General features: G+C 62.3%; 1 protein-coding gene across 3 annotated transcripts in view; it reads left to right on the top strand.

The window, feature by feature from the left end:
* The window catches only part of ADGRL1 (adhesion G protein-coupled receptor L1), a 65,663-nt gene that overhangs the window by 33,076 nt on the left and 10,690 nt on the right, over positions 1-21,897 (top strand). For 2 of the 3 annotated variants that reach the window (XM_032395931.1, XM_032395932.1), the window contains exons 2-10: positions 4,137-4,301; positions 7,478-7,691; positions 11,033-11,142; positions 14,786-14,803; positions 18,182-18,982; positions 19,859-20,173; positions 20,893-20,996; positions 21,300-21,485; positions 21,774-21,812. In XM_032395931.1, the coding sequence (XP_032251822.1) occupies positions 4,137-4,301; positions 7,478-7,691; positions 11,033-11,142; positions 14,786-14,803; positions 18,182-18,982; positions 19,859-20,173; positions 20,893-20,996; positions 21,300-21,485; positions 21,774-21,812 (1,952 nt within the window). Of the gene's footprint in view, positions 1-4,136; positions 4,302-7,477; positions 7,692-11,032; positions 11,143-14,785; positions 14,804-16,942; positions 17,025-18,181; positions 18,983-19,858; positions 20,174-20,892; positions 20,997-21,299; positions 21,486-21,773; positions 21,813-21,897 lie in introns of those variants that run through there. The other variant, XM_032395933.1, reaches the window with a different exon arrangement.

Genomic DNA, 21,897 nt, shown 5'->3' with positions numbered 1-21,897 from the left:
GGGTGGGGGGCAGTCCATAACACCCCCTCCCAAGGCCTCAGGGGTAGTCGGGCTCAGGCCTCCCAGGATATGGCTCCCACCTCCCCACATCTGACCTTGCCTCCCCACATAGGTGGGCACCAGGCGGCAGGCAGACCCGCCTAGGGCTGGTGGGCACACCGTCTGGCCTGGAAGAGAGGGGAGGAACGGAAGTCACAGTGCCCGGCTCCTCGTACCCCAGCCCCGAGCGGGGGCCAGGTCTGGGGGCGCTTGGGCCTTTCCGGGCAGAGTTGCTCTGGGGAACGGGCCTTCAGGGAGTGGTGGGCAGCCCAAGGGGAACGCTGTCTACACCGCTGAGCAATGGTGCCCGGGCTGTGTGGGTCGGGCCTGGCCCGCGGGTCACAAACACCTGTCTCTGGCTGCCCCACCCCGGCACCTTGCATTCGTTCAGTAAAGATTGGTCATTGCCAGGGGCTGGGGTGGGGGATCGGGAGGGACTGGGGTGATCACAAAGTTTTGGAAATAGACCATGGTGGTGGCGGGGGCACAGCATGGAGAATGTAATTAATGCCACTGGATTATACACGTAAAAACGGTTAAAATGACACATTTTATGTGACATAGCTATTATACCATAATTTTTTAAAGGCCTCTCTGGCTGCCGGTGGGGAGCCCGGAGTGCGGGAGCAAGAAGGGTGGGGGGGCTGCTGGAAGGAGGCCAGGGCTGTCTGGAGGGCGGTTGCTGGGGACAGACAGACACCGGGGTGTCCCGGAGGCACAGACCGAGGACTCAATCCTGAACTGGACGTCAGGGCGAGGAAAGGAGGAACCAGGGATTTTGACTCCTGGGGTTGCAGCCCAAGGACCTGGGGGGGGATGCTGGGCCCATGGACTAATATGGGGAGGGGGCCTTTGTTTTAGGCTGTTCAGGCCGAAGGTGCCTCGGAGACCCGAGGGTGTAGACGGTGAGGAGAGAAGCAGGGCTGACACTCCAATGTGGCAGTCATCACAGTCTAGACGGCGTCTAAACCATGAGGCCAGTTAGAGCCCCCGGGAAGGAGTGCGGATGGGGAAGAGGCCTGGGGACTCCACCTGAGGTCGCAGCGTCCTGGGTCCGGGTGCAGCCCGGAGCAGCGAGGGGCGCCTCGCACTCAGACGCGTGCTCCCCATGCCCTGACTCGCGCCGCGCTGTGGACAGCGCCCTCGGATGGGTCCCGGGCTGGCCTGTCACCTGTGCAGGCTACTGTCCCTAGCAGAAGCCCGCAGGTTTGAGGCACAGAGGGAACTGGGGTTGGTGGGGGGGGAGGGACTGGCTCAAGTTCACACCACTTGTGAATGGCAGAGTCGGATCCAGACCCGTGTGGGTTGGCTGCCCCCAGAGCCTGGCACCCGGCAGCCTTTCCGGCATTAGCCAGCCACTAGCTAGTTTGAGTCCCCCTGGGGAGAGCCGGGGAGGGGGGTGTCCCTTAGTGTGGGGTCGGTGCCTCTCCTGAGCTTGACCGTGGCTGGGAGCCGAGGTGGGGAGTGGGGGGTGACGACGAAGCCCCTGCCCCCCACAATGTAACATTGTGAAATGCTGGGAAAGGAGCCCAAAGCACCACAGGCCATGTCTGGGGGGGGGGCTTCCTGAAGGCTGGGGGCAGGGAGGGCGCCCGTATGCCGGCCGCGCTCTCAGATCACTTCCCGTTTCGCGAGAGGAGTCTGAGGCCTGGGAGGGGTGTCCTGCCTGGGAGTGTGCTGTTCCTGCCTTTATTTCCTGAGAAACTGTCCAAGTCCCTGCCCTCAAGGAGCTCATGGTCTGGTAGGGAAGGTTGACCCCAGACCTGCTAATATCCTCCAGGTAACTTCAGGTGTGGTTGAAAGCTGTAAATCAAAAACGGGGCAACAGGATGGCAAGTGGGAGCAGCAGGAACGTTTGGGAAGGTCCGGTAGGTTGCCCTGCTGGCGTGGCCTTGGAGTGGAGCCCTGACCGGTGAAGCCATAGCAGGTGTACAGGGATCCTGGGAGAGCATTCCAGGCAGAGAGAGCAGCCCTGGCAAAGCGGGGGTGGGGGTGGGCGGGGAGAAGCTAGAGCATCCTAGGAACTGGAGGGGGCTGGTTACAGATCAGGGTGACACCAGGTCACCGGTGGCCTCTAGGCCCTGGTGAGGAAGCAGACCCCAGTGGAGAGCTGAGGGGAAGGTTAACACTCGGATCTGCGTCATTCAGTGATCCCTTAGCACTGAGTGGAGGGCAGGCGTGGAGGCAGGGAGGCCGAGACAAGCATCCAGGCGCGGCAGGCGGCTTGGTCCTGGATGCGGGCACTGGGGGCCACGCGTGGGCAGGTTGGCGAGGTGCTTTGGAGGCAGCTGTCAGGACTTGCTGGTGGAGCTTATGAAGGGGAGAGGTGGTGAAGGGTGAGGAATCGAGGCAGATTCCTAGGTTTGGGGTCTGAGATTCAACAAACACATTGCTGTGTGCCAGGCCCGTTCTAGAAGCTGGGGCTAGCTGTGAGCAAAGCAATCCAGTGATCCGTGTCTGTGCAGGGGCCATTCCATGCAAGAAATAAATAACTACTTTTTTTTTTAAGATTTTTATTTATTTGAGAGAGAGAGAGCATGAGCGGGGGGAGGGAGGGAGAGGGAGAAGCAAGCAGGCTCCCTGCTGAGCAAGGAGCCCGACTCGGGACTCGATCCCAGGACTCTGGGATCATGACCTGAGCCTAAGGCAGATGCTTAACCAACTGAGCCACCCAGGCGCCCCTAAATAGTTACATTTGAACAAAGGCCTAAAGGAGGCGAGGGGGAGCAGCCTTGTGGGTAACTGGTGGGCAGAAGATACACGTGGAGGAACTGGCAAGCGCAAAGGCCCTGGGGCAGGGGCTGGTGTGGTCAAGGAATAGCAGGAGGCAAGAGTGGCCTGAGCAGAAATGGGATCAGGGAGCTGATGGGGCTGGTGGATAGGCTTTCATTTGGTGGAGGAAAAACAGTAATTCGGGGCTCTGTTGAGAGATTCCAAACAGAAAATAAGAGATATGGAAGGTATTTGTTGGTTAATGGCATTGAAACTATGGGACAGACTGGGGTGGCGGCGAGGGAAGACCGAGTAAGTGGGTGTTCACACTCTGGAGGGCCGGTAAAAACACAGATGCTGGCCCTCCCCAGAGAATGTGTGTTTGTAGAAGTTCATGGCCATGCTGGTGCCACTGGGTCAGGGCCACTCTTGAGAACCGCGGGGCAGATAAAGCAAAGGGCTGAGAGCAGAGATCTGGATTTGCAACTCAGAGAGCATCCAGGGGAGACCGGAAGGGAGAAGGGAGGAGCAGCTGAGAGGGGAGGAAATGGGTCAGCACGGAGCCCTGTGCCCGCGGAGTTGCAGTGCCCAGGGATGGGCAGACGGGTGGGAGGATTGCAGGGGAGAGCACACAATGCCAGTCCCCCATCCCGGCCCCCTAGGGGACTGCACACCCCTCCCTTACCCCCGCCTGCCTGTCTCCAGCTTACCTCGAGGGTCCCCCCAGAGGGGAAAGAGGGGACTCAGTTGTCCCTGGTCCCTGATCTGTGGCGCCAGCCAGCTGGATTCTAATTAGCTACCAGAGAGGGAGAGACAGGAAGCAAGGGCTGGGGGCGGGGCCTGGACTCCTGCCCAAGACTGGGAGGCTGCCAGTTCAAGGCCAGGATGCCTGGACACCCCCGCCCCGCAGTGCTAGGTGAGGAAGCCAGGTCAGGGAGACAAGTGGGCAGGGTTGGGATTTGGGGATGGAGAAGAGGCTTCCAGAACACCTTTATCTCCCGTGAGAGAGGGTCTGAGGCCTGCCTGGATGCGGGCAGGCCCTTCACAGCCATGACATCCCAGTGAGCTGCCCCTGCTACCCGAGGAGGGGCTGTGAGACCACGGGAGGAGCTTCCAGGAGGTCCCCTTTGGTCCAATGTGCCCAGATGGGTGGGTCTGTCTGCCAGCTGGGGGTGGGAGTTGGCAGTGTAGGCCAGAGGGCCTGGAGGGGCGGCCAGGGTGCAGCTTCAGTCCCATACAGCTGGCTCGGGGGGAGGTACCTTGACTGGCCCCTCTCGGGGACAAGCCCTCAGCCACCAGGAGGAGGAGAGGGGACCTGCCCAAATGCCTCTCCTCCTGGGCCTGCTGGGGCCTTGCCCCCGCCTCACTCTCCCTGTTCTCCCTAGGCTGGTGGGCCAGGCCGTGGCGCCCACCTGCTGATGCGGGGCAAGGCCCCCGGCACAGGACACTGAGTGCCCCGAACACGCCCCTGGCCGCCGCCATGGCCCGCCTGGCCGCAGTGCTCTGGAGTCTCTGCATCACCGCCGTCCTGGTCACTTCGGCCACCCAAGGTAGGTGCTGCTGGGGCTGGGAGGAGCCGTGCCTCCAAAATGCAGCTGGGAGGGCAGAGAAAATGTTGAAATACCTCCCCATGCACTTGGTGAAGAACCGCAGTCCCCAGCTCGCCCCAGGCCGCGGCGGAACCAAGCCAGAAGAAGACTTGGTAATCGCACCTCCCAGCACCACTGAGGGGTCCCTGGACCAGCCCCTCACCCCCAACACCCGGGGCAGCAGGGCCCATCCTGCCAGGGGTCCTGGAGCCTGGGATGCGGGCTGTGGCCTCCTGGGACCAGGACCGGCCTTCCCGGTGAGCGATACCCCCCTGTCTTATGTGTGTGTCTTTCTCTGTGATTACATCTCTGAGGCTCTCGCTGGGAAGAAGGCTTAATTAAAGCATGCCCGCTGACGTTTATTTAAAAACAACTAATTACCCGGCTCGGCCCTATGCCGGCCCCAGGATCCTGCACATGCAACAATTAGTGCCCCGAGCCTGCCCGCCCACCTCCACCAATCACTCAATTATGGTCCCCGCGGCGGGCCCAGGCGGGGGCAAGGGCAGGGCAAGAGGAGAGGCAGAAAGAAGGGGCCTGCTGGCCTTGCCCCTAGCCCTGGGCATGCCCCCAGCCGGCACCCCCCAGCTCTGTCTGGAGAGCACTGTTGGGGGACTCTGCTCCCCAGTGTCCCTTCACTAGCCCAATACTCCCGAAAGCCACAGAGGTGGAGGGAGCATTGCTCCGCCAGGCCCCGGGGCCTTGGCCCTGCTCTGCGCAGCTGACGCCTTCTGCTCCCCCAGTGCCCACGTTCTCTGCCCATCCAGGTCCTGTCCCACTGCCCCAGCTGGGCCGGGAGGGGCCACTTCCACCCCCAGACCCATCTGAGCCAGCCCTCCACCCCCGGCCTCCCTCCCAGGCCCGGGAAGGACTAAAATTAGCTGTGGAAGCAGATGGTGTTAGAGGAACACATGTAATACTTTCCCCCAAGTGAGACTCAACTCACCCCAAAAAACCCCCGGGGCCTAGCTGCCATCCCCCTGGGGCCCCCCACCTGATAGTGGAGGGAGCAGATCTCTGAAAGGGGTCTGCTTGGCACTGCTGCCCTAGGGCACCCCTACTTCTCTGTACCCACAAGCCACAGTCCGCACTTCGGAGCCTGTGAGTCCCTCTGCGTGTCCCCACTCCCCCGCCAGCACCCCGCGAGGCCTGGCTGGGACCAGCGTCTAAGAAGGTGGCTGACCCGGCAGCTGTGGACCACGCGGAGCCCACTCCGTCCTGTAGAGACTGGCTGCCTCAATAATTTTTTTTTAAGATTTTATTTATTTATTGGAGAGAGAAAGAGGGAGCACGAGCGGGAGAGGGAGAGAATCTCAAGCAGACTCCCCACTGAGCGTGGAGCCCAACACGGGGCTCAATCCCGGAACCCCGAGATCATGACCTGAGCCGAAGGCAGACGCTTAGCCGCCTGAGCCCCCCCGGCGCCCCTCGATAACCTTAATGATAGTGGACTCAGCTCCCGTCACCTCACTGTCCCCGTTAGGCCTTTGTCCAGATGTAACTGTGGGGGGGCCCTCGCGCCCGCTGCAGCCGTCCCGGTGCTGTGAGGTGGGAGCGGCAGCTCCTGGGAGAAGGAACCGGGGCCACAGGGGTGGTCGGCTACCGGACGAGGCCGCCGGCGGGGGGTTTAAACCCCGGCCGTCTGGCTCCAGAGCCGGAGCTGTCGGTCCTCACACGGCATGGGAGGGGGGCTGACGTGTGACTGGGCAACCCCACCGGTCGTGTTCTTCATCGTCACACTGACCCTCACCACACAGGGCGCCATGCCCGGGGCTTGTTCGGGAATGTTCTGGAGCGCGTGGACTCCTCAAGGCGGAGCCCTGGGCTGTCCGTGCTGATCGTACACCGGGGACGGAGGCCCGAGGAGGCTGGAGCTGGCTGTTCAAGCCGAGTGCGCGTCAGAAACGTGGGTGGGCACACAGGTCCGAGGCGCCTGGCCTCCCCCTGGAGAGCCTGAGTCAGCAGGCCTGGGGGTGGGGAGCCGCGCGCCGCCGGTGCTGCCGACCTCCAGGCCCCGCTGAGAGGCTCTGGCCCCGCGGATGTGCCAGGCCTGTCGGCTGAGGAGAGGCCAGGCCAGGCGCTGGGGGTTCCTTCAGGACGTGAGAGCGTTTCCTCCCGAGCCGTCGCTCCCCCTTGCATGGGGTGGTGTGAAGTTAGGGAAGTACCCCAGACCACTCTCCCCTCTGACGCCAGTTACAAGTTCGGGAGTCCTTTAGACCACCCTCGGATTTGGTGATTCCCTAGAAGCATTCCCAGAATTCCCAAATGCTGTTACACTCACGGGGACAGGTCAGTACGGTGAACGGTGACAGATAACGTCAGCCGAGGGCACAGGTGTGTGACCGCATGCGCGGTGCGCTGCCAACCCGGGACGCTCCCCTGAGCCTCGGGGTCCAGAGTAGACACGGTGCCCACCCACATGACTGACCTCAGTGCCCAGCCCTTCTGGAGGTCAGCTGATACCCAAAAGCTCCTACTCTCATCGTCGGTGTGCTCATTTGCTAGGGCCGCTGTAACAAAGGACCATAGGCCGGGGGCCTTCGACAACAGAATTGTATTGCCCTACAGGTCTAGGGGCTGGGAGTTCAAGACCAAGGGGTCGGCAGGGTCGGCTCCTTCTGAGGGCCGTGAGGGAAGCTGCTGTTCCAGGCCCTCTCCTGGGCTTACAGCTGGCCATCTTTCCCTGTGTCTCCACACCGTCTTCCCTTTGTGTGTGTTTCTGTGTCCAAATTTCCCCTTTTTATGGGACATTGGTCATACTGGATTAGGGCCTACCTTAACGGCCTCATTTCAGCTTGATCACCTCTGTTTCAAATTTGGTCCCGCTCTGAGGTACGAGGGATTGGAACTTCAGCATATGAATCTGAGGTGGGGAGGACACAGTTCAACCCATCACAGGAGTATAGGCCATCTGGCCTGGCCCGAGGCCCCCAGGTAGACAAAGACACTCATCGGGCAGGACACCCCCAGTGCTTAGAGGCACCTCCCAGGAGCCGAGGGCAAAGACCTGACCGCACAGGTGGGCACACCGAGAAGCCCATTTGACAGATGAAAGAACGGAGGTCCGTATAGCCCACGTCCCGGATACAGCCAAGCTGGAGGGGGCTTCTCCTCAGCGGGGTCTTCCCTCCCTGTAGGCCTGAGCCGGGCCGGGCTGCCGTTCGGGCTGATGCGCCGGGAGCTGGCGTGCGAAGGCTACCCCATCGAGCTGCGGTGCCCAGGCAGCGACGTCATCATGGTGGAGAACGCCAACTATGGGCGCACAGACGACAAGATCTGCGACGCCGACCCTTTCCAGATGGAGAACGTGCAGTGCTACCTGCCCGACGCCTTCAAGATCATGTCACAGAGGTGAGGGGCCCCACCCCACCGGGCTCCTGGGAGGAGGGCTGCAGGCGGTTCCTGGGGGCCCTGGGTAAATGCCCGTCCTCCACGCGGCCCCTGGCCCGGGCACCCTGTTCCCCCTCCGCCTTCCTTCTAGGCGTCCGGCCCGTTTCCTGAGCACCCGCTAGGCGCCAGGTCCCATGCACACAGCCGGGAAGACCCAGCCCCTCTTCCCCGGCAGCCCGCACCCACTAGGCACCTCCAGAAGCTCGTTCCAGAATTCGTGGGGGAGGGCGTGGAGGTCTCGCAGTGTAAAAGCAATTAGCAGGACAGGGGGAAAGTGTCACGGGAGCTGAGGGAGAGCCCAGAGGTCACGCAGGCTTCCCGGAGCAGGTGACGTCTGAACACAGATGACAGAAGTGCACGTGAGCGTGAGAGAAAAAGTGAGTGCCTGAGTGTGCGAGGCTGTGTGTGTGAGTGGGGAGGGGATGCCAGGCAGAGGGACCGCGCGTGTGAAGCTGCAAAAGCCTTCCTCACACCCACTGCCGGCCACTCAGAGCTGGTCAGCTCCTCCTCCACGGTGCACCCAGATTTAACCGCCCCTGGCGCCGCCACCCCCCGGGCTTGCCGCACTGTCTCCTGCCCCGACTTGCCTGCCTCGGGCTGTCCCCCACACAGCAGCCAGGGGGTGCCTGTGAACACCTGAGGGGCACCCACCTCACTCAGAGCAAAAGCCTGTCTCCCCTGAGGCCCACAAGGCCCCGCGCGCGCACTCTGCCCTGTGCTCTGCTCCTGGCCTCCCCGTCTCCACGCTCCCCCCCACTCAGCCGACTCCAGCCGCCATCGTCCGCCGCGGCCTCCTCTGGGTCTTTGCACCGGCCGTTCCCCCTGCCTGGAATGCTGTTCCCCGACACCCGCATGGCTCACCCCTTCCCTTGCCTGTGGATCTTCTTACCTGACTATCCTCTTGGCAAGGCCTGTCTGACCACCCTCTCTAAAATCGCAGCCCCCCCACCCCGACTTCCTAGCCCCTTCCCCGCTTTATCTTCTAGCCCTGATTACCATCCACAGTTGTGTGGAATATTTTGCCTCTTTATCATGTTTGTCTTTCCTCGTGGGGCCATCAACCCCACGGGGACAGGGCGCTGGTCCCCTGCCAGATGCACAGCAGGCACTCACTGAGTTTTTGCTAAACGGCCGAGAGAGGGCAAGGTTCCCTCCAGGACCCAGAGCGTAGAACGGAAGAAGGAGAGGAGGGCTGGAGCAAGCTCTGCAGCTCCTTGAATGCTAGCAGAGGATTCTAGAATAAAGCACTGGGCAGGGTCACGGAGAACATCCAGAGAGTTTTGGGCAGGGGACCGGCGTGGTCAGGTGGCTCAGACCAGTGGGCCAAGTTGGAGCCACCTCGTTCCCTGTCCCCCACCTTTTCTCCCTCAAACGTGTGCCCCTCCAGCAGTCCTCGCCCTCCTCCCCCTTCCCTGTCTGACACCCCTGCATGAGAGCCCCTAATCCAGCTTCCCAGCCTTTGCTTAGGCTGTGCCCCGTCCCCCTTGGGACTCCCCTTCCTCCCGCCTCCTGCCTCCAGCTTTCTCCCTGCCCACCTCATGCCTTCAGCCCCGGCCTCGGGGTCTGCGGGGTGCGCCACGGTCTCCCCAGCGGCCAGCACAGCAACTGGCCCGGCTCTGGCATTTGTGGGTTCTCGGTCCCAAAAGGGGGAACGCTGAACAGTGTGGTTCCGGGGGCCCAGGGAGTGAGAGGCCACCGCTCTGCCACCTTAAAGCCTGGAGGCGAGGCTCTTCATGTTAGTTCGGGTACAGCCCTGCTGCTCTGACGGAGACCACAGAATAGGCAGAGTGACCTTAAACCAGATCGGAGGGAGAGACCCTCAGCCCTCGCTTCCCTCTCTCGGGGGCTCCCGCACCCAGCCCTTTTAAAGGCCACCTCGGGCCCATGCCCACCTCCCTGGCCGGAACTCGGTCACGAGTAGTCAGCTGCAGGGGAGGCTGGGACGCGCGGTGTCCAGCCCTTGTCTCTTCTGGATGTTGAGGTGACAGTCACATAACACATTCGTCATTTTAAAGCGAACGATTCAGCGGTAGTTAGTACATTCGCAGCATGGTGCAACCACCAACTCTCTAGTTCCAGAACATTTCCATCTTCCCGACGGGAAATGCCATCCCCGTGAGCTGTGACCGCCACCCTCCCCTCCCCCAGCCCTGGGCAGCCACTAATCTGCTTTCTGTCGCTGCGGCCCAGCCCGCCGCAGACATTTCGTACGGATAGGATCATGAAACGGGGCCTTCTCTGCCTGACTTCTCTTGCTCCACGGTGTCTTCGGGGCTTGCCCATGCCGTGGCCCATCAGAGCTTTCCTTCTGATGGCCAAATAATATTCCACGGTGTGGACGGACCACATTGCTTAGCCATTCCTCTGTCAGTGGACACTTGGGTTGTCCCTACCTTTTGGCAACTGTGTAAATGACGTCGCAGAGAACATTCACGAACGAGCAGTTGTTTGAGCCCCTGCTTCCGGGTCCTTGGCGAACAAAGCTAGGGATGCAGCTGCTGGGTCACAGGCAACTCTCTGCTTCACCTTCAGAGGCCAGGGCTGAGGTTTTAAAGAAGGGGGTTGAGGTGGGCGGGTAGGAGCAGACCCTCGTTAACTAACGTCCTGGCCCTGTGCTAGGGCCCAGAGCCCTCGATCGGAGAGACAGACGGCAGAGAAGAAACATCTTTTTGTTCGTACGTAGGCCTCCCTTTATATGTTAGCCAGGCTCCTAGAAGTTGGTGGGGACTCCGAGTCCCCGGGGGGGAGTGAGAATGGCTTGGGCGTGAGGGGAAGAGACTGCCCCGTCCTCACTGCAGATCCTCACAGCAGCGCCACCCAGAGCGCGGGCCCCGTCTGGGGGGGGGGGGGGGGGGGGGGGGGGGACACAGACGGGCACCGTGAGCATCCCATTAGCAGCATGTTGGCTAAGACACCGCCTCGTACGCGCGCCTTCGCGTCTTACTCTTCAATGAACGGCGAGGGGCTTTCCAGCCCATTTAGGACAGATGCCAAGGACGCGATGGCATCAGTGACACGCAGATGGGCTGTGAGGCCGGGGAGCTGGGGACACAGTTTATGGGGCAGAGTCTCTGGCCCAGCCCTGAGCTTGCTGCCTGGCCGGGGCCCAGAGTCGAAGCCTGGCTGGTGCGAAAGAGAGCAGGCAGGACACAGAAGATGATGCCCCCACAAGGCCCCTGGCCTTGGTCGCCCCAGTTCCTTCTCCATTTGGGAGTGCTCATTCCTCTCCTGACCCTGAATGTCCGCCCCCGCCCCCCAGTTCTAGGCCGGTCTTTTCCCAGCTCCTCGTGTCTTCTCTGCAGGTGTAACAACCGCACCCAGTGCGTGGTGGTTGCTGGCTCTGACGCCTTTCCCGACCCCTGTCCTGGGACCTACAAGTACCTGGAGGTGCAGTACGACTGTGTCCCCTACAGTGAGTCATCTTGTTCCTCGTGCGGACACGGGCCCTTCCCCCTCCCAGAAGCAAGCGAGGAGGAGACACCTTGGCCTTACACACACACACACACACACATACACAGGGCCAAGTTAGGACCAGGCATGGGGGGGGCAGCCGGGCCTGCTCCCTCCCTCACACATTCTCTCCTCCCAGACCCCCCCTCCACAGTCAGTCCCTGCCCCACCCTACCCCCCACAGGTTCTGTCCCCATTCACAGGCCACCTTCTCCCACTCTTGTTACCCTGGCCCACTAGCCCTGCCCCTTCACATGCAGAAGGGCTCATTTACACCCTTCAAGGCCACACCCCAGAACTTGCTTGGTGCACCTACCTGTCTCCTGGTTCCCTGCACCTGGACCTTGCTGCCCTCCAACCTCTCTACCTCCCTTCCCTTTCTGATCACCCCCTTACGTGCCCACTCTTCCCTCTTACTCACTCCCCTTCTTTTCTCAACTCCCTCTCCTTTCTCTTGTCCCCCCTCACCTCTCATGTACTCCCAGTCCTGCCACTTCCCAGTCCTGGAAGCCGGACTCCAAACCCATGGAGAGGCAGACCGCCCTCAGGCCTGGCGGCAGATCTGGTGTGAGGGGCTAGGGGCATCTTCCACAGATACCTATCTCCTGGTTAGTGTGCCCATGACCATGATAGCACTTCCTGTCTGCAAGGGAAGTGCTGCCATGTTGGACTAGGGTGGCCCCCAGGAAGCCTGAGGAGGGTGATCTGGGGAGCCAGGGGTCTGGCTTTCTTGCATCTGGCCAAGGGGAGCAACAAAGACAGGGTCTCTCCTCCTCAGCACTATGCTCTTAACATGGCCCTTCTTTCCTGCCCTCACTGTCCCTTCCCTTCCTCCCCACCATCCATTCCCCTCCTCTCCCTGCCAGCTTCATGTAGCCAACCTGGAGGTAGGACCTCCAGGCAGATGGGGGAGGAGGCAGGGCCACCAGAGTGTCTGAGTGTGGGGGGCAGGGGCAGGGGAGCAGAAGGCCCTGTGGCCCTCCCACCCCAGCCTCCCCCCTCAACCTTTGATTTCTCCTTGCAGGTGATGACCTACGTGCTGGGGGAAACAGGATCACTTGTGTGCTTCCATAACCTTCTTTTACTCCTCACCCGTTCCTTTCAGCAGCTGAGGCCTCCAGCCGCCACCTGAGGGGGATGCCCATCTGAGCCTTGAAGCCTCCCCACAGCACTGGGGACACTCTCCACCCACCCCCATGGCCGGGGCGGCAGGGAAGGGAGGCGGGAGGCCGGGAGCATTGCACGGCAGGGAAGTCAGGCTGGGTTTGAGGCTCGGCCTGGCTCTCGGATTTTCTGACTCTGAAACTTGAGCAAATGACTTAAACTTCTCTGAGCTGCTGCAAAAGGAGGCGAGAGGCCAGGAGAGCATGCGTGTGACGCGCCTGGCCCAGGGCTGGCCCCCCGAGCCCACTGCCTGCGGCAGAGTGCTGGATGTAAACGCCCCCCAGGGCAGAGGCTTCGTCCTCAACCCCCAGCGCCCAGACCCGAGCCTGGTTCAGGACGTGCTCAGTAACGGTACGGGTGCCCCTCGAAGCCAGCTTAGCCATGTCTTCATCTGTGACGGTGGGAGGGGGGATCCCTTCCGGGGGATGCTGCCAGGAGCAGAGAGAACGTGGGTAAAGCTCCTCGTGCGCCCCACGCCGTAGGTACATATGAAAGAAACGGTGCCCACTTTTGCCAACTGTGTGGACTCAGTTGTGTTGCTTCACTGCGCTGAGCCTCAGTTTCCCCGTCTATAGACAGGGTTCTGGAAAGCCTGCCTGGGAAGCACCTACCATGGTTCCTAGCACTTAGTCACTTAGGAAGCAGAAGGCACTTAGTAGTCATTGCTTTTGTTGTGACTACTTGTAGTGATTTTTACCAGTTATTGCTGTTGGAAATGAAAAATAAAACTAATGACAGATGAGGATCACACTCCTGAGACAGGTGAGATAAAGGGCAGGAAGAGCGTCCCTTGGTCCAAGTGGAGTCCAAAGCAAGTGGACACCATGCGGGTAAAGAAGCAGGACAAAAGTTAGAGGGCGCAGGGAGGAAAGAGGCATAGGGACCTCCTGAAGCTGACCCCCCCCTCCAGTGTGGGCCAGGGGCGTGACCCACGGAGACCAGGATGGCCCAGGGGATGGGCAGCCCCCATCTGACTGAGAGTGAGCCTGAGCCCCGGGGGAGGCAGGACACACAGTGACTGTATCTGGGACACGGGGGCCACGCGTGCCCTCGACAGGCAGAACCCAGGGCTGAGGGGCTGTAGCTCCTGGTTCCAAAGGAAGGGGAACTGGAGTTCAAGGGTGACCGAAGCTAGGGCCAGAGAACAGGGAGGCGGGGTGCTCACTTGTCCCCACTGTTCGTGTTCACTGAGCACTTCCTGTGTGCCAGGCCCTGGATGAGGCGCTGGGAAGCAGCCAAACTCTCCCCTGTGGAACTCCCTGCTTGCGCCTCTAGAGAGGTGGCAGGAGAGCGAGGCCCTGGTCAGAGGTGCCGGAGGGGCCGGCGACACAGAGCCTGAAGGGGGAGCAGCCTGGGCAGCCATCTTGCCCTGGGCTTCAGAGGCTGGGGTGCCCCCAGTGCTGGTGCGGGCGAGTCGGGTGGGTGCAGGGGCCCACCGCGGGGAGGGGCAGTGGGTGTGTGGGCCTCCCCACACCCACACACAAACACACCCAGACAGGCCCGACTAACGCTGGATTTGCCTTGCAGCTGAGCACATTCTAACCGTGCCCCCTTCCTCCCCTAGGTGCGCCTGCCCACCTGGCAGCAGGCAGGGAGCGCCTGGCTCCTGGGCCCCCAGGGGGGCGGGCGGGGGGGCAGACAAACTGAGCCACAGGCTGGCCCCGGGGGAGCGTGGGAGCGTGTCTGTGCCCCCACCTGCTGTCTGTGATGTCCCCCCCACCCCAGCCTCTTCCTTCTCTGCCTTTGTCTCCCCCACCCGGCTCTCTGAGGCCCAGGGGCGCTGCCTGTCATCCTGTGTCCCACTCTGCCACCCTCTCTCTCTGTGTTGGCTTTTTCTGGGTTGTGAGGGCTTGGGGGAACTCAGCTGGACCCTAGCAAGGCCAGCACAGAAAGGGAAGGAGTTCAGCATGTTCCTTCAGCTGGGGGCGCCCAGGCCCCTGGAGGCACTGAACCCCCTCCCCCCGCCAGGCCCCTGGTTCTAGCAGGAGGGCAGCAGGTGGGTTGTGCGGCGGTGGGGGGGACTGTGTGACTCTTCCACCCCTACCACTCCCTCCCTGGTGCTCCCCTAACCAGAGCCCACCTTCCAGCTGAAGCTCCCCCCTCCCCAGCCCCCCCTGCCCTGAGGGTGCCCCCACCCATCTGAGGGTTATGTCCACCTGCCTGTTTGTACACACCCCCCCCATGTCTCTCTTGGTCTCTGTCCTCGCGTGTCTTCCCCTCCCTGTGACTGTCTCCCCGACACCCTCCCCAGAGGCAGGGACTTGGGGGCGGGGGCTGAGCTGATGCTACGTTCGGGGTTGGGGAACCAGGATGAGGAAAGAAAGGAAAAGGGGGCATGTTGCCAGATAAGAAACGAAAGCAATTTAATCTTTTTTTTTCTCTTTTTTTTTCTTGCACATTTTTTTTCAATTTGTTTTCTCTCTCTCTTCCGATGCTTAAAGTAGAAGTGGAGCAGAAAGGTAAACGCACTGTTACCAATGCTAACCCCTAACTCACACTTTGTTCTCACCTGTACCATACTTATGTGACCCGCCCTCCCCGCTCGGCCCCTTCTTCTGCCCACCCCAACTGGGTCCAGTTGGTACCCCCCACCCCGGGTGTCCTCCCGGTGGGGCCAGCCCTGGTGCCGCCATGGGCGACTCCACCCGCCAGACACCTGAGGAAGCTCCTCTCTGAGCACGGGCAGGACCTTCTGTCTCTCGCTCTCTCTCTCTCTGCCTCGTTTTCTCTCTTTCTGTCTCCCTGTCCCTCCTTCCTGGTCCCAGCCCTTGCGGGGGGACCTGGCCTTCTCTCATACTTATTTTGCCTTCTTCAGGAGAAGTGTGTAAGCCTCCAGGGTGGGAGGGGAGGGTGGGACCCCCTTCTCTGGCTCCCGACTGGGGGCGGAGTGCACCGGGGTGAGCCGGGGGGGGGGGGGGGGGGGGGGGGGGCGGTTCCCTTCCCCCCCCCCCCCCCCCCCCCCCGGGGGGGGCGGGGGGGGGGGGGGGGGGGGGCACCCCTGGGGAGGGATGTAAAGCTGCCCCCAGCCCTGGGAGGGCAGTCTGCCAAACTGGGGGCGACGGGGCGGGGGTGGGCCTCATGGTGGGGGGAGCGCTGGGTGGGGGAACGTTTTCTCTGGTTCTGAAACACTTGCGAAGCTGCAGTCAGGGTTTCTTCTGGGCTGTTTTGGCTAGAGGACCAGGGAGAGGGGGGTTGGGGAGGTATAGGCTGGGTCTGGGGACTTCCATGAGCACCGTAATTTCTTGCAGGGGACCGGGAAAACTCCATGGTGGGTGGAGCTCTCCCCGGCATTTGGAGAGGGGAGGGGCTGCAGCGGAGGAACTTCCAGGGTGGGATATTGGGGATGGTCCAGACCTCCCCTGAAATTTGGGGGAAATTGACAGCTCCGAGGCTGGCCTCGGGGACAGGGCCCAGGGTGAGCCCTCCTTGCAGGATCGCTCTTGCCTTGAAATTACGGTGGTCTGTGGAGCATCCCCTTCGAGGAAGGTGGGGCGGGGTCCCTCCAAGCTGCTCCCCTCCCCCTGCCCTCCCCCATCTCAGAGGCCTGGGCAGCCAGCCCAGGCCCCGACCCTCGCTGCCCCGCCACTCTCTCTCTCCCTGAGTCTCTCTCGCACCCAGTACCAGGCACTCTTCTTACAGGCCGGTGGTGGTTTGGATACCGCAGCCCTGGATCTTTTCTCTTCAAGGGGGGGGAAGGGGGGAGGGAAGAGGAGGTGTCGGGAGCTTGGTGCTGGGGAGGGGTCCTTACTGTCAAAGGCCCCAGGCAGACCCTTCCTCATCTTCTCCCCCTTCCCCAGGGTAACCTCTAACCATGTTTTCCTCCTGCACACCCTTCTGACCAGGTCAGGCTCTGAGACCTCCCACCGCCCCCTCACACACACAGACATGTCTGCTCAGGGGCCACAGAGCTGGCAGGGGTCCTGGCTTGGGGAGAGGGGAGACCTGGGCACAGAGGAAAAAGGTGGAGGCCAGGTGTGCTGGACACAGGGTGCAGGCCAACCCCTCAGGGCACTGGGGACAAGGAGATGGTGGAGCCCCAGGACGCAAGCCAGGATCCCTCCGGTTCCTGCTCACTTCTGGGTCCCAGGCTCCCCTCCCCCTCCTAAAACAAGGTGTGCTCCCGGCCGCTTTGCACCTGGGGCCCCTCGGGCCTAGCTGTCCCCTGATGCTGTGAAGGGAGGGCTAGGTATCCCCCCACCTAAGCCTGTCAGAGTGAGGCTGGAAGTGGGGGAATGAGGAGTGGTGCCTGTCCATGACCCTCTTGCCACTGGGGCGGACCCCCCCCAAGCCCACACCAGGTCCCAGCCCTCCCTGTTCCCCTGGTGGCCGGCTGCTTTGGTGACAGGCCAAGCAGGAGCAGAGAATTCACTGCAAACCCTCCCCCCTGGCCTGTCTGTGGGTTCAGCAGGGAGGTGAGAGGGAGGCCCAGCCATCCTGGATGGAGGGGTATCTGGACATCACCACTCCCAAGTCCAGACCCCTACTGGGTCAGTAAGGGGAGGCTAGGAGCAGGTGGCCCTGGGATGTGACGGGGCAAGGGTGGGCAGGCCAGCGGCGGCCAACGAGATGCAGTTGAGGTTTTCCTCCTTTTCAGGGAATGGGGGGGGGGGGGCGGGGCCCCCCACCTTTCTGACATCAGCGCTGCCTTGGTCCCTCCTCCCGAGCCGGGGATGGTCGCAGGTAAATCGGGGTCCGGGGCAGGGGAGGGTGGGGGGGGGCCTGGCTGGGGCGGGCTGGGTCTTTATCCTAGCTCCTGGTTCCCTCCCTTGCCCCCTCTGAGCTGGACCTGGGACTGCCCCCCCGAGGGACCCTCAGTCGGGCCTGGGCCTTGGAGTGAATTCTCTGCTCACCCCTCTCTCCTCGCCAGCACTAACCCTTTCTTCCCAGGTGGTCTCCAGCGTGCCTCCCTTGGAGCCAGGACCTCGCCGAGGCCCCCCACCTTGTCTCTCTTCCCTCCACGCAGCTCTCCTCCCCCCTCCCCAGCTCTCCCGGGGAGGCCCCTCCTTTCCCATGTCCCCCACCTCCCCCACCCCTGTGCACCAGTGTCAGTGTCTGCTGCTGAACAGACCCCATGAGAGACCTTGCCGGCTGGGGGCAGGGCTGGGCACCCTGAGGGAGGGGCTGGACTTTTCCAAAAACCCTTCCTCACCTACTGATTGCGTGGGTACTGGGTGTGTGTGGGGGGCGGGCACAGGCTGCATCAGGAACTTTGGGTGCCTCCTCTACCCTGGACTCGGGGGGCATTCCTGACACCCACAGTGGGTACGGAAACATCACTCTACCTTGCAATTTTTGCAGGTTGGGGGGGGTGGGTGGGAAGAAAACAAACAAAAACCTGTGTCCTGGTGTGGTTGGTGAAGGATGGGACCCTGGACCCTAGCTCTTCCACAGGAGGCTTTGATGGTGGCGAAGGAGCAGGGCACTGAGTCCCTGGAATCTCAAAGCCACCAGTGAGATCTTTCCGCCCCCACTTAAGGCACATGAGGAAGTCTGGGAGGGCTCTTGCCAAACCCTTTGTCCCCAGCCTGTGGGGTCTCTAGCAGCCAGGGAAGGAAAGAGGGGCACCACCTCTCCCCCCTCCCCCCACTAACCCTGCTCTTAATGGCCTCCAGGGTTCACATCTCCAGGGAGAGGGGCAGCTGGGCAGGGCAGGGGTCCCAGCCCGGAAACCCCCTTCCCATCACCAGCCCTACCAAGCAACCGTGACTGCAGCAGCAGGAGGGGACAGCCTGGCTACCCCAGGCCGCGTGACCAACTTGCCTCTTTCTCTCCCCCTCCCTCGCCTCTGCTCCTCCTCTCCCCGTGTCCTCCCCGCCCCGCCCCCCCGCCCGGCCCAGTCTTCGTGTGCCCAGGGACCCTGCAGAAGGTGTTGGAGCCCACCTCCACGCACGAGTCGGAACACCAGTCTGGCGCGTGGTGCAAGGACCCGCTGCAGGCGGGCGACCGCATCTACGTCATGCCCTGGATCCCCTACCGCACGGACACGCTGACTGAGTACGCCTCGTGGGAGGACTACGTGGCCGCGCGCCACACCACCACCTACCGCCTGCCCAACCGCGTGGACGGCACGGGCTTCGTGGTCTACGACGGCGCGGTCTTCTACAACAAGGAGCGCACGCGCAACATCGTCAAGTACGATCTGCGCACACGCATCAAGAGCGGGGAGACGGTCATCAACACGGCCAACTACCACGACACGTCGCCCTACCGCTGGGGGGGCAAGACGGACATCGACCTGGCTGTGGACGAGAACGGGCTGTGGGTCATCTACGCCACCGAGGGCAACAACGGGCGCCTGGTGGTGAGCCAGCTCAACCCCTACACGCTGCGCTTCGAGGGCACGTGGGAGACGGGCTACGACAAGCGCTCGGCGTCCAACGCCTTCATGGTGTGCGGAGTCCTGTACGTGCTGCGCTCCGTGTACGTGGACGACGACAGCGAGGCGGCCGGCAACCGCGTGGACTACGCCTTCAACACCAACGCCAACCGCGAGGAGCCGGTCAGCCTGGCCTTCCCCAACCCCTACCAGTTCGTCTCCTCCGTGGACTACAACCCTCGTGACAACCAGCTCTACGTCTGGAACAACTATTTCGTGGTGCGCTACAGCCTGGAGTTCGGGCCGCCCGACCCCAGTGCCGGTAGGGATGGCTCTCCCTCGCTCCGCCTCCTCGGCCCCAGGGGTCGGGGGTGGGGGGGAGCCCGCTGTGCGCTGAGAGCTGGGATCAGGAGGTGGTCCCCGGGGATCCCTGGAGGTCAGAGTCGCAGAGTCGCGCAGCGCGGGCCAGAGGCTGGTCTAAGCCGTTCCCAGTTAACCCATTCGGTTGTCAGTTTAGGAGGTAGGGAGGGCTATTACCGTTTTACAGATGAAGAAACTGAGGCACTGGGGGGGGGCGGGTAGTTTACTCCTTTGAGGAGTAACTCTGGACCACGAAGTTGCACCGCCTCTCCCAGGGGCCTGTGCACTTTTAGCCCAGGAACCCTCATCAGCCGCAACCCTGGGTGGAAGCCCCGTACCCGTGAAACAGAACAAAGCCCAGCTGCCAGCACTGAGGGTGAGGGTCCCTCTGCAGTCTCTGTTCGCCCTCTCAGCGGCCCTCAGCCAGCTCTGAGCAGCCCCAGGGCGCTGGGGTGCCTGATGCAGTCCAGCCTCATTTGCATAACGGGGAACTAAGGCCCACACAGGGAAGGGACTCAGCCAGGCTACAGGGACCAGAGTGTACAGAGTAGAATGAGGATGGGAGGTGGCTGTGTTCAGACATCCCCTCCCTGGCCCGTTCTCTTTGGTTACTCTCAGACCTCAGGCTACACTCAAGTGAATTTCTACTGCCTTCTGATGCTTTACATGGTCTTGGGGGCAGAGAGAGGCCAGGGGAGATCTTCCAGACCCAGGGGGACCAGGATATCCTCCCACTTCGGGGAAGATGCTAGAATGCAAGGGACCCCATGCCTGGGCACACCATGGCGGGGCCCCGGGCATGGGGTGACCCTGTCTTGTATACCCTCTTCCCTTCCAGGCCCAGCCACCTCCCCGCCTCTCAGCACGACCACCACAGCCCGACCCACACCCCTCACCAGCACGGCCTCGCCCGCAGCCACCACCCCGCTCCGCCGAGTACCCCTCACCACACACCCAGTGGGCGCCATCAACCAGCTGGGACCTGACCTGCCTCCAGCCACAGCCCTGGCTCCCAGCACCCGGCGGCCCCCAGCCCCCAATCTGCACGTGTCCCCAGAGCTCTTCTGTGAACCTCGAGAGGTGCGGCGGGTCCAATGGCCGGCCACCCAGCAGGGCATGCTGGTTGAGAGGCCCTGCCCCAAGGGGACCCGTGGTGAGTACAGAGGCTGCAGTCACCTCACGGGCGCTGGCTTGGGGAGGGGCCGAACCTGGTCTGGCCCGGGAAGGGCCAGGGAACATCCCACCTCTCAGCTTAGCCCAGATGCACCTGTTCGCCTCCCCGGCCAGAGTGCGGGCTTTCTGAGGGCAGGGGTCGCGCCTGACACCTGCAGCTGTGTTCCCAGAGCCCAGCCGAGCTCTCAGGGCCCGGGAGCAGCTCAGTGAGTCCCCCTGCCCTGTCCCCTCTTGCAGTACCAGGCAGACCATGAAGGGAGCCCACAGGAGGTGACTTGGGCCCCCGGCTTCGGGCTGAGACTGCCAGTGGCAGTCCGGAGAGCCGCTGAAGTGCCAGACGGGGTGGGGCCGGGAGCACATGCTCCCAAGTGATGCGATCCAAGGGCAGGGTCTGAAGGGGCGTAAGGGAGAAGGGGCTTACAAGATGGACTTTGCTAGAAAGTTCCATCTCTGATAGGCAAAGATGGAAGGAAGAGGAGCCAAGAGGGGGAGCTTAGAAGTAAGGGGTAGCTTATGTCACCTCCGAGTGACACCTCTCTTGACTGTCTGGCCCTCTTCATGTCTGGTCTTCCGTGTTTCCTTCACCTTTCTCTCCACCTACCTGTCCCCCTCTCTGTCATCTCCTTTCCCTGCCATGGCCCCCCCTTTCTCTCCTTCCCTGTGGCTCCCTTCTCTGTTCCTGTCTGTCTGTCCCTGCAGGAATTGCCTCCTTCCAGTGTCTACCAGCCCTGGGGCTCTGGAACCCCCGGGGCCCTGACCTCAGCAACTGCACCTCCCCCTGGGTCAACCAGGTGGCCCAGAAGGTACCAGCAGCAGCTGTCCCTCCCAGATCGGCACATTTGCTCGCACACTGGGCCCTGGGTGGCCGGGCACAGGGCACACTGGGGGCAGGAGAGCAACTGGGGAGACAAACGGGCAGGTCTGGGAGCCAGGACTGTGTGGGTCCCCTCCCTGGCCTACAGAGGGAAGAGACGGATGGGGAGGAGGAAGGGGTCAGAGAGGGAGGGGGGAGAGGGGCCAAGCAGGCTGGGCCGGTGAAAAGGGAATATGCGGGAAGCAAGATGGTCTCTGAGAGAGTCCGGGGCCCCTGCTCCCACCTCACACAGATCAAGAGTGGGGAGAATGCAGCCAACATTGCCAGCGAGCTGGCCCGTCACACCCGAGGCTCCATTTATGCGGGTGACGTGTCCTCCTCCGTGAAGCTGATGGAGCAGCTGCTGGATATTCTGGATGCCCAGTTACAGGCCTTGCGGCCCATTGAGCGCGAGTCAGCGGGCAAGAACTACAACAAGGTGGGGCACGGCACTGGGGCCAGCGGCGGGGGGGGGGGGGGAGGGCTCAAGAAGAGTCCAGCCTGGTACCTCCAAGCCAGGTGGTCAGAGAGGAGAGGACTGATCCTAGGCATACTGGATCTTCCTCCTGAGCTGCCCTTGGATGGGCCTTAGGGTTGAGGGTCCCTTAGGATCGGGTCTTGCTCACACCCAGCCCTGGGTTGGTGGCAGCTGCGGAAGCGCCAGCTCTCCAGGGCCCAGACGTGTTGGCATTAGGAAAGCTGACAGCACCTCCATCTCCTTTCTCAGATGCACAAGCGGGAGAGAACTTGCAAAGACTACATCAAGGTGAGGCCCGGAGGGTTCCTGCCGGCCAAGGAGGGGGTGAGGCAGCCCTCATCACGTGGGCACACCCCACACAACACTGGGGATG

Source organism: Phoca vitulina, unplaced genomic scaffold (genome assembly GCF_004348235.1).
Source record: "Phoca vitulina isolate PV1807 unplaced genomic scaffold, GSC_HSeal_1.0 scaffold89, whole genome shotgun sequence".
Classification (NCBI taxonomy): domain Eukaryota; kingdom Metazoa; phylum Chordata; class Mammalia; order Carnivora; family Phocidae; genus Phoca; species Phoca vitulina.
Note: the sequence above shows the minus strand (reverse complement) of the source record. Positions and strands in the feature narration are given on the sequence as shown.